General features: G+C 50.3%; 1 protein-coding gene across 2 annotated transcripts in view; it reads left to right on the top strand.

The window, feature by feature from the left end:
- ZNF274 (zinc finger protein 274) overlaps positions 1-14,390 on the top strand; it is a 74,896-nt gene extending 60,506 nt beyond the window's left edge. The window contains exons 2-5 of one of the 2 annotated variants that reach the window (XM_032614900.1): positions 2,425-2,551; positions 2,846-2,941; positions 7,401-8,844; positions 10,581-14,390. In XM_032614900.1, the coding sequence (XP_032470791.1) occupies positions 2,425-2,551; positions 2,846-2,941; positions 7,401-8,797 (1,620 nt within the window). In that variant the 3' untranslated portion in view covers positions 8,798-8,844; positions 10,581-14,390. The remainder of the gene's footprint in view (positions 1-2,424; positions 2,552-2,845; positions 2,942-7,400; positions 8,845-10,580) is intronic. The other variant, XM_032614898.1, reaches the window with a different exon arrangement.
- Positions 14,391-14,830: the final 440 nt, after the last annotated feature.

Raw genomic sequence — 14,830 nt, 5'->3', positions numbered from 1 at the left:
GCAGCATAGCATTTGCTTTAGTGGTCACGTTGTCTTCTCCCTTCTGTTGTTAAATCTCCCTCTGCCTTCCCTTCAGAAGAACATTTGTGATTGAGCTCAGGGACCTCCTGGATAATCCAGGGTAATCTCCCTACTTTTAAAATCCTTAATCACATCCACAAAGTCCCTCTTGCCATTTATGGTAACGTTCACATGTTCCAAGAACTAGGACCCAGATACCTTTGGGGTCCGTTTTTCAGCCAATCATAGCCAGGCTAAAAGAGGTCATCCTGTATCCAAAGATGGAAAGGAGCCATTCAAGTGTTTTAAGCAGGAATGGTATGGGTTTGAGAAAAAACATTCAGACATCTGGGGGGTGGGGGTAGGAGAGACACTGAGAGCTAACTAAGGCACTGGGTGAGGGGGGAGGATGGGGTCTGACAAAGCCCATCCCTCCGGGACCCAACAGTGCAGAGGAGGAGGAGGTTTGCAGGGGTCTGAAGACCTGGTGGCTGGGCTGCCACTGGTACCCCATGCAGATTAGGTGGTGGTGGGTGGGGGCAGGAGGCACAGGGAGCATGTTGTCAGGATTGGAGGACCTTCTGAGTGGGAGGTGAGGATATGAGGACAGGAGCAGAGACCTCCGTTCCCAATCAAAGGGTTCTGCATATTTGCTGCACAATTTTTGTCAGAGCCATATGCCACCTGTACTATATTTCTTTAATATCTTTAATATTTTTAAATCTGACTGTGTTTTTCTTAAAAGAAAATACAATTTTAAAATTGAAGTATTTGGTCTGTGATTGTGACCGCATCTCCCTGGTGGTGAATGACGTTGGGCATAGTTTCAGGTGTTTATTAGCTATTTGTACATTCTTTTATATCTTCTTGAACAAATACCTATATAGATCCTATGCTCATTTCAATTGGATTGTCTTTATTATTGAGTTTTAAGAGTTGTTTATATCTTGTGGATACACGTCATGTATCAGATATATGATTTGCAGTTATCATCACCCATCATATGGGTGTCTTTTCACTTTCTTGATAATGTCCTTTGGAACACAAAAGTTTAATTTTGATGAAGTCCGTTTTACTTATTTTTTTATTTTATTGCTTTTGCTTTTGCTGTTATATCTAAGAATCCTTTGCCAAATACAAGGTTATAAAGATTTAGCACTATGTTTTCCTCTAAGAATTTTTTTTAAATATTTATTTATTTATTTTGGCTGCCACCGGGTCTTAGTTGCGGCATGTGGGATCTTTGTTGCAGCATGTGGGATCTTTAGTTGCGGCATGTGGGCTTCTTAGTTGCGGCATGCATGCGGGATCTAGTTCCTGGACCAGGGATCGAACCTGGGCCCCCCGCATTGGAAGCACAGAGCCTTACCCACTGGAGCACCAGGGAAGTCCCTTCTTCTAAGAATTTAATAGTCTTAGCTCTTACATTTATGTCTTTGATCCATTTTGAGTTCAATTTTACATATGGTGTGAGGTAGGGGACCAACCTTATTCTTTGCATGTGGCTATCCAGTTGTCCTGTAAGAAGTGTTTAACAGCCACTTAATCCCGATCACAGCTCCCAAGGAGTGATTGTTTGTAGACAAGGAAACGAGGAGGCAAAGGTGGGTACCTGCTCTCTGCCTCTCGAGGAAATGGCAGAGCCAAACCTTTGATCCAGCTTTTAATCATGGCCACAGCCAGCCCACAGAAGGGTTGGGAAACATTTTAAATACATTGCATAAACTTACCAAAATTTAAAGCTTTCACTTCATAAAATGTGACCGAATTTTCAGCTTCTCACCAGAGATTGGGAATTCTGACCACATGGGGCCTGTATTTCCCCACAGTCAACTGATTCTGAGTCCCAGCCACCCCTTCAGACAGGTTACACATATTACTCATCACTTCCCGTGTCACCTCTTATCGGTTAAACCCTCGTAAGCTCTTACATGGGCTCACTTTAGTCACTTGTGAGCCTGCCCAGTCTCTCAAGGCCAGCGAGTTTCTGACCTCAACTGCACATCCCTCTTTCAGGGAGGATGATAAGCCTTGCTTTGAATCTGAGGATTTCTTAGTGTGTCAGTTAGTTAGACTATCCCAAAATTTAGTGGATTAGAACAGTAACCATTTCTTTAGCCCACAAATCTGCAAGTCGGCCGTTTAATCTGGTCTCTGTCGGCACCGGCACCTGTCTGAGATCAGTTATAGGTCAGCTGTGGTTGGCTTTGATCTTGCCTGGATACTTTCTCATGTCCTCGCCATACAGCCCACCCCCGCATGAGGCAGCCCAGTAGGTACCCAGTGAAACCTGAGTTGCATCGCTCAGAACGTGCACTCTCTGGACACTGGCCTGCTTGTCTTCACCTTCCCCTCTCCTCCTCCTTTTCCCGGGCGTGTTGGTGAGGACAGTCCAGCTGATTGAGAGTGTGTGTGATGTTTCAGGAGCCGGTGACTTTCCGGGACGTAGCTGTGGACTTCACCCAGGAGGAGTGGGGGCAGCTGGGCCCTGCCCAGAGGACCCTGTACCGTGACGTGATGCTGGAGACCTTCGGGCACCTGCTCTCTGTGGGTGAGGCCCACTTCCCAAGCTGACGATCAGATTCCTGTGGTGACTTATTCTTCGTGGGTTATGGGTCGTGGGGCCTCTGGTGTGAGGACTTGACCTGGGCTAGGGATCAGAGACCTTGAATTCTCATTTCCTATGGGACATGCGGGTAGGAGGGTGTCTGCCCTTTTCTGTCCCAATGCAAAAACTTATGAGGCGCCCCCATGTCCTGACGGTCAGGAGTCTAGGGCTGGAGCCTGGGCTGGTTCTTCTTCTCCAGAGCAGGCTCCCACCTCCTTTGTCTTTCTCTGTTTCCAGGGCCTGAGCTTCCCAAACCCGAAGTCATCTCCCAGCTGGAGCAAGGGGCTGAGCTATGGGTGGCAGAGAGAGGAATTTCCCAGGGCCGCTGTCCAGGTGAGAACCCGCCAAGTGGGAACCCCTAACAGGAGCAGTTGTGCTGCTTGGAAGGGGTGGCGTGTCGGGATCCCCGAGAAAGGATACAGAGGAAAGTCAGCAAAGGGCAGAGGCCAGTGGGGCCGAATCCAGAGGGGGCCAGATGGCCAGCTTCAGAATCCCTCCCTGGACGGGCAGTGAGTTGTGACAACAGGGGAGAAGTGTTGGCTGCCAGGGAGGCTCACTATAGGCTCTGTGCCAGGGGGTTTATTGGGGGCTGGTCACGTGGGCACCCCCTACCTGGCACAGACCAAGACTCCAGGCTCCCAGGAGAAAGCAGGTATTCGCCCTAAACCATATTGTTGTCACAGAGTTTGGGCACAGTGAGCCTCTGACCGGTTAGGTTTGTGGCAACCCTCCCCAAATCCAAGTTCCCAGACCCAGCCAGAGACCAGCCTTGAAAGCTGGCCCTCTTAGGATGGCAGCCTTGGGCCGGCCCTGTAGCTCTTTTCTGCACGGGCAGTCTGGGCCCTGTCCTCCCGTCCCCTGCCTGGGGCGCTCCCGGTGCTCTGAGGCCTCCTCACCTGTGCTCCCTTTTCTCTGAGCTCAGAGACCTCCCGCCTCTCCTCGAGGGGTCATAATGCACCACTTCTTCCCCCTCTCAGCAACCTTCCCAGCGTGCCCTTACCACAGGGTCGTTTCTGATGTGTGAACTTGCCCTTCGTCTTCTCCGCTGCATCCTTGCACGTCCACAGCCTGTAAACCTCTTCCCTACACCCTTCTGTTCTCTCGGGAACAGGATTGTGTTCAGCCGTAGGTACCTTACAACTGGGCTAGAGCTCCTCAAAGCAAGAGAGCAGCATTTTTCTCACGAAGCAGGAGCCCAGAGGTGGCCATTGCTGGTGCTGGCTTGGCATTCCAGGAACGCCAGGGCTGATGGTTCTCATTCTCCTGGCCTTTCCTTGGGGCTCAGTGTGGCTGCAGCAGCTTTGGCCGTCACATCTGTGCTCCAGACAGGGGCAGGAGGAGCTGGGAAGAATGGCGCCAATCACATTTGTCCCCTTTTATCAGAATTCCAGATGTTGTCCGTTGAGGTCTCCTTGGTCAGGAGGGGATCAGCCCAGCTGCTGGGGAAGCTGGAAGGAGGGAGTCTAGATTGTCATCACTGGCTTATCCATCCCTTCCCTGGGGCTGGTGCGTTGGTACCCTGACTACTTTCTGAAAGAAGTGGGCTCTGGCCACGGGATACGTAACCAGCTGTACATGCAGCCCAGCCTCCCACCTGAAAGCCTCTGACACCATGTGTAGGGAAGCCCCGGTACCTCCACAATAGTGTGTGGCCCATCACCCGGGGGCAGGACTAACAAGTACCCTGTCTCCTCTGAGGCCACGGAGCCTGTCTGACATCTTCCAGCTCCAAATGCTGGCCTTCACCCCCAGGCCCTGAACTAACTCCCATCAGGCCAGCCCCCTTCCAGCTGCTAGGTCCCAAGCATGCCATAAAATTCATCCATGTAAGGTGTACGATTCTGTGGTTTTGAGTGTATTCACAGGTTGTGCATCCATCAGCAGCGTCTAGTTCCAGGACATTTCTGCTGCCCAGAAGTTGTCCATTAGCAGTACCATGGTTTGTTTATACCCACAGAACACTCCTGACACCAAACGTGTAGGGTTTCCACATCAACAACCAGTTCTCCACCCCTCCAGACACTAGCCGCGTGTCCCAACGATTCAGTCCAATTCTGACGCTATCTCCGTGGAGCTGGTGCAGACCCCACGGCTTAAGGACTCAGTCCCATAAGGCTGCCCCCACTTCAGACACTGGCCACAAGTCAGGGCCTCCCATACTTCTGACCGACTGGCTGTAAATCGGGAGTTCCCACGGCCCCTCAGGTTCAGTAATGTGCTGTAACAGCTCACAGACCTCAGGGAAACACTGTTTACATTTACTGTTTTTTGTAAATGATGATATAAAAGATACAAATGAACAGACAGATGTCAGGGGAGAGGGGCTGAAGCTCCCCCTGAAGCTGTCCAGAGGCCCACCACGAGTCACCTCGTTAGCTTGAACTCATACGGTTGAGGGGGACTTACTACAATTAACAAAAGACACTCCTGACCCCTCTCACTAAGGAAATCCCAAGCCTTTTAGGAGCTGTGTGCCGGGGACCAGAGATGAAGACCAAATACATATTTCTTATTAAATGACAATATCAAAGGCAGTCACTGTATCGCCTCATCCCTCCCAGCCCCCGGCAACCACTAATCCACTTTCTGTCCGTGGATTTGCATATTCCATTTAAATGGAATCTTACAGTATGTGGCCTTTGGTGTCCAGCTTTTTCTTTTTTTCTGTTTGTGTCTGTTTTGTTTTATTTTTTTATTGAAGTATAGTTGATGTATGATATTATATAAGCTATAGGTGTACAATATACTGATTCACAATTTCTAAAGGCTGTACCCCACTTACAGTTATTATAAAATATTGGCTAAATTTCCTGTGTTGTATCAATACAATATATCCTTGTAGCTTATTTTAATACCTAATAGTTTGTATGTGTCTAGCTTCTTTCAGTGAACGTCTTGTTTTCAGGGTTCAGTCATGTTGTAGCGTATGTCAGTACTTCATTCCTTTCCATGGCTGAATCATATCCCATTATGTGGATGGACCACACTTTTGGACATTTGGGTTGTTGCCACTTTTTGGCTCTTGTGAAAAGTGCTGCTGTAAACATTCCTGTAGAGTGTTCTTGTGGACTGGCTGGTGTTTTTGTCCTTGTGGACTGGCTGGTGTTTTTGTTAAGTACCCTCTGGGTGCTGTGCGTGGAGTCCAGTTTGGGGACTGGAGGTGAGCGAGACAGGCGCCTGCTGCCTGGTCAGGCTTGGCTCCTACGTCACCTGTCCCCCAGCCAGTGCCTCAGTGCCTCGCATCTGAAGCATGTGTTTTTGAGAACCTGCTCCCTGTCAGCTGTAGGAACTGGCTGTGGACATTCTGGTGTGGTGAGATGGACCGTAAGTGAATGAACACATAGAGTGTGCTGTGGACAGGATTGCAGCAGGTGAGAAGGTTGGAGAGGGCTGGGGTGAACAGGGAGCCTGGCCCCCAAGGATGTCCACGTCCTGATGCCCAGCGCCCGTCCATTGGATTATTGGGCCAGCCCATTGCAGTCACAACAGTCCTCTATGAGAGGCGGGAAGAGGACAGGTGACGTCAGAGAGGGATTGGCAGGCACTCCGCTGCTGGCTCTCGAGGCGAGGGCAAGGGCCAAGGAACGTGAGCGCCTCTAGACGCTGGAAACAGCAAGGAAACCCATTCCTGCAGTCTCCAGAAGGGGCACAGCCCTGCCAAATCTGGCCCTAGACTCTGCCTTCCAGAGGGTAGGCGTGTGCTGCTGTAGGGGTGAGTGTGCGGGAGGGTGCTCCACCGCCACTCCACGCCCTGCCTGCGTGAGGGGCGATTCTGGAGGATCCGCAGGCCAGATGCTGCTCCTCCAGGGTGTCCGCAGACAAGAGGGCACCTGCGCTTGGGGATCTGGCCTGTCGCACCTAGGTCTTCTGTACTCAGCTACTCGTTCCCCACCCAAGCCTGCTGCTTCTGCACTTTGTTCAGCGTCTGCCTCCCCAGCTCCAGAGGGTCACTGCGTTGTCCCCAGCATCTAGGGCCAGACAGTAGATATTTTAGGCTTTGCGGGCAACTGTCACCGCTGAGACAGATTGCCACAAACACGGCTTAAGACAGCATACATTTATTATCTCCCAGTTCTGTCAGACCTGACTGGTTTATCTGCTCTGGGGCCCACAAGGCCAAAGGCAAGGCATTGGCGGGCTGGGGATCGGGGGGCCGACTTACTGGGAGGCACAGGAAGAATCCGCATCTAGACACGGGCAGGATCCAGTTCCATGCGGTCATAGGACTGAAGTTCCTGTTTCCTTGCAGACTCAGCCGAGAGCTTCTCTCACCTTCGAGAGGCACCCGCATTCCCTGGCTCATGCCCCCTGGCCAGCCAGCCTCTGCCTTCTACCTCCTTCTGCTTTTAAAGCTTGAGGGGATTGCTTTGGGCCCAGTCAGCTAATCCAGCATCATCTCCCTACTTTGAGATTTAAGGTCAGCTGATGAGTAGACTTAATGTCACCTGCAAAATCCCTTGATAGCAGTACCTGCATGACTGCCTGGACAGCCACCGACAGCTTCAGAATTCCGCCCACCTCTGTCACGTATTTTTTTCCTACAGCCCTTTAAAAACATAAAAAGCATCAGTTGCTTGGGGGCTGTAGTTGGCCAGCTCCTGATCTAGGACAATATCTGGCCCATGGCAGGTGCTCAAGAAGTTTTTGTTGAAAGGATGGATGAGTGAAGCTGTGTTTAGAGACAGGGCACTGGGGTCAATGTGAGAGCAGAATTGGGAGGTGGGGCAAGAGGTTAGGTCACAGGCCCAGGGTGTGTCCACTAGCCCCTCACAGCTCTTGGGTTTTCTTTCAGGCTGGGAGTCTGGACCTGAGGGCCGAGCACCGCCCCAGGAGCAGGGCCTTCCTGAGGAGAAGGGGCGGGAAGGCTTCCTGGGCGAGGCTCTATGTCCCGCTACACCGGGGGAAGACTGGGAATATGAGGGCCGGGTGCAGGGGCCCGAGAAGGACCAGGGTAATTTGAGGCAATTGGAATTCAGCCTCAAGGAAGCACTGGTTCAGGATGGAAGCCACGAAGGTCTCAGACTTGGGGAAAACTGTGTCCTGAGTCCATACCCAAATCCCCTCCCGGAGACTTCCAGGACAGAGTGTTTGTGTGCTCCCGACTCATGGGTTACAAGCTCGCAGCAGAACCCGAGTGCAGTCGGTGAGCAGATGGGCTCCTCGGGAAGACAGCCACGTGACAACAGTGACCGCAGCAACTCTTCTGGTCAGGCGCTTCTGGAACCAGAACCCGAGCCTGCGCGCAGCCAAGTGCCAGACAAGCCCTACAAGTGCGCAGACTGCGGCAAGTCCTTCAACCACAACGCGCACCTCACGGTGCACCGGAGGATCCACACGGGTGAGCGGCCGTACGCGTGCAAGGAGTGTGGCAAGGCCTTCAGCCAGAACTCCTCGCTGGTGCAGCACGAGCGCATCCACACGGGCCACAAGCCCTACAAGTGCGCGGACTGCGGCAAGTCGTTCTGCCACAGCACGCACCTCACGGTGCACCGGAGGATCCACACCGGGGAGAAGCCCTATGCGTGCCAGGACTGCGGGCGGGCCTTCAACCAGAACTCATCCCTGGGCCGCCACCGGCGCACGCACACCGGGGAGAAGCCGTTCACCTGCAGCGTGTGCGGCAAGGCCTTCTCGCGCACCACGTGCCTGTTCCTGCATCTGAGGACGCACACGGCCGAGAGACCCTACGAGTGCAGCCGCTGTGGCAAGGGCTTCCGGCACAGCTCGTCCCTGGCCCAGCACCAGCGCAAGCACGCCGGCGAGGGCCCCTACGACTGCCGCCAGAGGCTGGCCTTCGAGCCCACGCCGGCGTGGCCGGAGCCCCTGACCCCTGGCGAGGGGGCTACCCACAGCGACAGGCCCTTCAGGTGCGGCCAGTGCGGCAAGTGTTTCACGCAGAGCTCGCACCTCATCCGACACCAGATAACGCACACCAGGGAGGATCCCCGAGGCCGGGGCCGGCGGCGCCCGCAGCCCTGCAGCCGGAGCCCGCACCTCGGGCGGCACCAACTCGGGCCCACGGGTGAGAGCCCTGGGGCCGGGACAAAGGCAGGGCAGCCGGCAGGCAGGGCACTGGCCCTGTTTGACATCCACGAAATCATGCAAGAGAAAAACCCAGTGCACGTTATTGGGGTGGAAGAGCCTTCTGTGGGCACGTCCGTGTTGTTTGACATCAGAGAATCCACCTAGGGGAGAAACTCTGCGGATGACTTTTGAACCACAGGTACAAAAATGTGGTAAGTCCTACAAGGTGTATTTATGGAAGGGGGGCTGGGGTAGAAATGCCCTCTGATTTCCTAAGGAAATGACGCTTCCCACACACCTGAGCTCAGTGGTTCTCCAATCTATCAAGCCCAGTACCCTGAAATGAATTGACAGGTAATGTAACCCCCACACGTGTAATGTTGAAAAATCCATACGTGCCCCTATTTTGTAAAGGATAATTAAAGCAAAAGTAATTTACAGTAGGGTAACGTGTGCTGACTTGGTGGTATCTCTCCCTGTGACCTTGTGGCCATTGTGCCCGGAGACCTGGGGCATTGCCTGTTGCCGTCAGGTGCACGGGGTGTAGTGTTGACCATGGAAACATTACGAGAGGCGTTCCTGTGTGGGTGTGATTTCCCAAAGTGGTGACTAAGTCTTGGAAAAGGTTTGAACAAAACAAAATGCCAGTGCGTTTCTGGAAGGTTTATGTATAACATTTAAACTTGCAGGAATTAATTAGTTTGTACGTGGAGTCGACCCAGGGTCTCATTCATACATTACAGACAGGTGGTTGCACGCATACGTACACGGTCCCTTGGGGCCGGTTCTGCACTTCAGGGTCATTAGAGCATGCATGGCAGCCACACTCATGCCCAAATCAAATGTCAGAGGAGCCCCCGTGAAATTCCACGGTGTTCCCTGGGGGGTGTCGCAGCTCCCGCTGGAAGCCATCGCCTTAGAACAGCAGTGTGGCCTATGATGGAGGGTCTCGCTCAGAGTGCTTTTGTTCCCCAGGAGACCCCTGATGATGTCTGGACGAATTTCGGTTGTCATGACTGGCGGAAGGGAGGGGTGCCCCTGGCATCCAGTAGGGGAGGCCAGGGATGCTGCTGAACATCCTGTAAAGCCCCAGACAGCCCCTCAGCAAAGAATCACATGGCCCTGAGGTGGAGAAACCATGCCCAGCACAAGAGCCGATTTTCCCCGGACTCTGTAAATTGATTGATCAGGGCTGTGTTAACAGTCCTATACATTTGATTTTAACAAGCGATATCATGAGCGTGTGCACAACATGGTTTTCAGTAATTTTTTTTCACTGTTTCTTAGCATTCGTAGTTGGTATGAAGGAAAAGAATCCACTTATTTTTCTGAGTAATCTAGATTTTAGCATTTTATTTTGGACATTCCATGTAAAACATGGATAATACATTTTCACTGGCACCCCTGCCTGCCACGGGATTATTTTTACATCAGCCTCAGAAATCTTGTCATTTCATCCATTTTTCTGGATATCTCTAAAAAGCATGGACTTTTAGATATGTATATAAAATCACGTTAGCCCACGCTGACAGAAACCGTTTTCGTAATCATTCTGAGCCGTCATTTGCCTTTTTCACCAAGTTCAGTGAGTAAAGCTGCCAGAGCCTGAGTGGGAATCAAGGACGTGGTCCCGAGCTTGTTCATAGTCTTCCTTCCCTGGCACTTCAGTAAAGGAAAAAAAAAATGTTGGTTTCATTTAAGAATGTCTGGGATGAAGCAGGAAAAATGATTAATTTCATTAAATCGAGTAAAACTATATTACCATTTTCACATCTAATATTATTAAGTGTCTAGTGTTCAGATGTTCCTGGTTGCCTCATAAATTTTGTTTTGTTCTCTATTGGGTTTGTTCTAATCATGATCTAAACACAAATCACACGGTACATTTGCTTAATATTTTTCTTAGGTCTCTTTTAATCTATAGGTCTCCTTTCTTTTTCTTTTTTAGTCTTTTATATGTTGGGGGAAACAAACAACAGGATAACCTAAATTTTGTCCCCATCCCGAGCCTGCCCATCAGACCCTCCTTGGCCTGGTGGAGTGACTTCTGATTTGGCGTCAAGTCACCAGGCTGTGCTGAGGGGCTGTGTGAATGGTGTGACTCACTGTTCTGTTCTCAGAGTTCGTCTGCCCCATCTCAAGCACGGCTCCCCATCTTGCTGGGGTCTCTGCTGGAAGACCTTCGGAAGACTTTTCAGCTGTCAATGCCCAGGAGAGAGACGTCTGAGAAAATGGTTTATTTGTATGCGATGCAGAACATTCTAACATGACCATTATCATGTCCACAACTGGAAACTTCGTCTGGATCATCTTTTTGCTTTCCTCCAACTTTACTCCTCAGGAAAGCAAAACCTTGTGAACTTTGTCTATGCTGTTCTTGACATAAAGAAGAACATTGTGTTCGAGATGTGATCCTTGGTATCTCATAGCAGAAAGGATGTAAAAACCAAGGATTTAAACCTGCCTGCTTTCTAACCTACAATGAAAGAGCGAAATGCCCATCCCGCCGGGACACTATGTCGTGTGCTCCGGTTATACAACATGGTTCCTTTTTTTGTTTGTTTGCTGTTCCCACTGCAGCTGAGTTCTAGTGAAGTTAAACACACACCATAAACATCAAAAATTGGAAGGAAGGAAAATTGGTTATGGCACATCTCAGCTTGTGGAAATTGTTCCTAAAAATAACCACAGAATGTTGGGTTAGCAGAGCGCCAAGTTGAATGGAAGAAGCATCATCGTGGAAGGATGCAACGGCAGTTCTAAGACCTCTGTCAGAATGGCTGAGCCTCAGAGCTCTCACTGCCGAGACATGATGGTTGAGTGTCAGAACCCTGTCAGAACTTTCTCGTGTCCATTTCTGTACTTTGGGCGCTGTGGGTGTCACAGGCAGTGGGGTTTCCATCCCAGCAGAGCTGGCCTCCAGGACGCTCAGAGGCAGCCTCACTGCTCATCTCCAGAGGTTCCACAAGAGCCCTCGAAGCCTCGCGTTTGCTTCTCTGCGCTCACCTGTCCTCTGGGCTTGTCCTCATGGACTTCCCTTGTCGGCTCTCACTGTCACAACACCTCTGTCCTCGTGGCTTAGCCCGCACCACCTGCCACTTCATTCTTAGCAAATAACCTTCTCTTTCCATGGCTCAGAAAAGGTGTGTTTTCAGACAGGCAGTGCCTCACGGTTCTGTGAGGTGGTGCCATTTTACACGCAGGAAGATGGGGCACAGGACAAAAGTAGCCATGGCCAGCTCGCACAGCTTGGAGCCAGAACTTGAAGTCAGCATCCCGTTAACTATGACTTAAACAGATCAGGCTGTGTCCTCAGGGCCTCAGCTACGTCAGAGGCAGTGTTTTCTCTCCCCCCCGGGCCCTCCTCATCGCAGGGAGACTGCTGCAGCAGTTGCGTCCACGATCAGGACTGGAGGACGGGGGAAGGGCAGGCCTGTGCTCGTCTCTCCAGTGAGGTTTCAAAGAAAAGCCTTTCCCCGAAGCTTCCAGCCGGTGCTCCTTATGTCTCGCGGGCCAAGCCTGGGTCACAGGGCGCCGTCTAATGCCGAGGGCGCTTGGAAAGCTAGTGTTCAGCTTCTCTAACCTCTGTGGCTGAGACCACACCCTTCAGAAGAAGGTCTGGGGAAGCAGGTAACGGATAGGCAGCTGGCAGCACCCTCAGCCCTCCGCCTCCGGTCTCTTCTTGGAGGAGTCGCTAGTGCTCCGCACTTCCTGCTCAGATGCCGCCACCGCCTCTCGGCTCGGCCTCTTCATCCCCTGGATAGTTCAGCCTGCCGGCCAGGCCCCCTTCCCTATAATGCTTGGTCCCCTGACATTCGGGAACACCCCACTCTTCCAGATCCCTTCTACCTCTCGAGGGGCTTCTTGCCCTCCCCTCCCCTCCCCTCTTAAATGTTGGGGTCCCTGGGGTGTGGTCCCGGAGGCCCATTGCATGCTCCGCTCACTCCCACATCTTGGTCTCTGAGCTTCAGGCTAGAACAGCAGCTGCATGCTGCTGGGCAGCTCGCCTAGATGTCCTGCAAAGTCCCAAAACACAGCCTACCTGGAGGGAAAGGCCATTTTCCAGGCCAAACCTGTTCCTCCTCCCCTGGGCCCTTTCACGGGGATGGTTGCTACCCCTCACCCCATCCCTCAAGCCAGAAGATAGATATCCTGTTAGTTTTACCATCTAAACATCTCAGCTGTCTTCATTCCACTCCATTCCCACTGCCACCACTGGTGCAGGATGGCCACGAGAGGGGGAGTGACATGACACCAAGTGGCCTGGCCACCAGAGCCCTCCCCGCTTTTGACTTTACCTCCTTACGGCCCCACCAGCGGTGTGGGGTGCAGACTCGGAATGCTCCCACTGCCAGTGTGCTCTGAGGAGGGGAGTCCCCGCGGTAACTTCACAGCTCTGGAAAGCTTGGAATCCAGGCCTGCGATTGCCCCGTTCCCTCTGCCTTGGCCCGAAAAATGGCAGCTGCCAAAGGGTCGTGTTTCCACAGTTCTCAGAGTGGACACTGGGTGGGCTGAGGCCACAGTGGCCTCACCAGGTAAGCCTGGAACAAGCTTGTCACTGTTGCCATTTGCCGCCCTCGCCCATGCACTGCAGATCTTTGGGAATTTTCCATTTCTCTTTTCGGGTCACGTTTTCTAGGCGTCATATTCCTACTAATTTCCTTACAGATGCTTTGAAACCAAGTCAGATAAGAAACTCCTCAGGGGAAATTACTATAAACTAGGGAGAATATATGGTTTTATCAGTTTGTCAAAGTAATGCAAATTCTTTGTAGCAAGACCTGTAAAATGCACAAAAGTAAAATACACATAAGTATGGAGGCTTATTTAAAATTTAATTCCTCATACTTCCACCTTCCAGAGATGGTCATTACCTAAGATTTTGTTAATTTTCCTTGTAATTTTTTCTTGAAATATACATGTGTGTATACATAGAGTAAACATTAAATCTTATACACACAACAAAAATATTTATGTGTAGTTATCTTGTGTTTAGAAAATTAGAATCCCTTCTGTTTCTCTTGTAACATGTACTTCTTTATCTTGAACATTTTCCTCTGAAAATGGATTTCATATAGCTTTTTAAATTACCTTTCAGGAGGATTGTAACAATGTGACCTCCACCCAGCATCTTACCAGCCTTGACTTTTATCCAAAAGGGGGAGGAGGGATTCATACACATTTCTGAAGGAGTATGAATTGATAACAGCCTCTGCGAAGGGCACTTTGTTGGTTGCTATCTAAATTACAAACACTTTGTCTCAGCAAACCAGTTGCTGATAATGAATCCTACAGATATATTTGTACCCGTGCAAACTGTATGTAGTTTTAACCATGGTATTGATCTCAAAAGTGAAAATTTGGAAACAACCTCAGTGTCCACCCCATGGAACTGGCTAAGTGATTTATGGTGGACTGGCTGGCTTTTACACAGCCCTTAAAATGGGGACTGTCTTTATGAACTGTGGAAAAGAGCACCAAGATTGTTAAGTGAAAAGGTATAAAACAGTTTGTATGGTGTGTTTCCATTTGTGTAAAGAAGAAGCCATTGCTTACACACACACACACACACACACACACACTATATCTGAAGGGTACAGAGTGAACATACATACTACTATATATACTACTTGCTCTTGGAGAGGAGAAGTGAGGGGAAAAGGATGAATAATTTTCACTCTATATCTTGATATTTTTGGAATTTTGAAACATGTAAAAGTATTACCAGTTCAAAAAATAAATTTAAACAAAACCTTAATTCTTTAAAATTAAACTAAGTTTGTTCATTTGTTTCATTGTTCATTGTATGTCTCCCCCCAGTTAAATGTCCCCATGACTGTGTGTCTTGGCCACACCTGTTCTGTGTATATGCACACGTGTGTGTTGAGCTAACAGGACCAATTGAGTGGAAAACAGCATAGACTCCATAAAGTTTCCTGCAAGCTAGTTGTAGCACGTACATTTCCCATCAATAAACCAATCTATAGTAGGAATAGAAGAAAGTTTTATTTGAGCCAAACTGAGGACTATAGCCTGGAAGACAGCATCTCAGATAACTCTGAGGAGCTGCTCCACTGAAGCATGGTTTTCAGTGCAGTTTTGTATCTTCTCAGAACAAAGAGCATCAGACAAGTCAAGGATACCTTCCTTCAAGGTTTCAAAAAACAAAAATAGGGCTTCCCTGGTGGCGCAGTGGTT

This window comes from Phocoena sinus, chromosome 19, assembly GCF_008692025.1.
Source record: "Phocoena sinus isolate mPhoSin1 chromosome 19, mPhoSin1.pri, whole genome shotgun sequence".
In the NCBI taxonomy this organism is placed as follows: domain Eukaryota; kingdom Metazoa; phylum Chordata; class Mammalia; order Artiodactyla; family Phocoenidae; genus Phocoena; species Phocoena sinus.
This window is presented reverse-complemented; position numbering and strand designations above follow the sequence as displayed.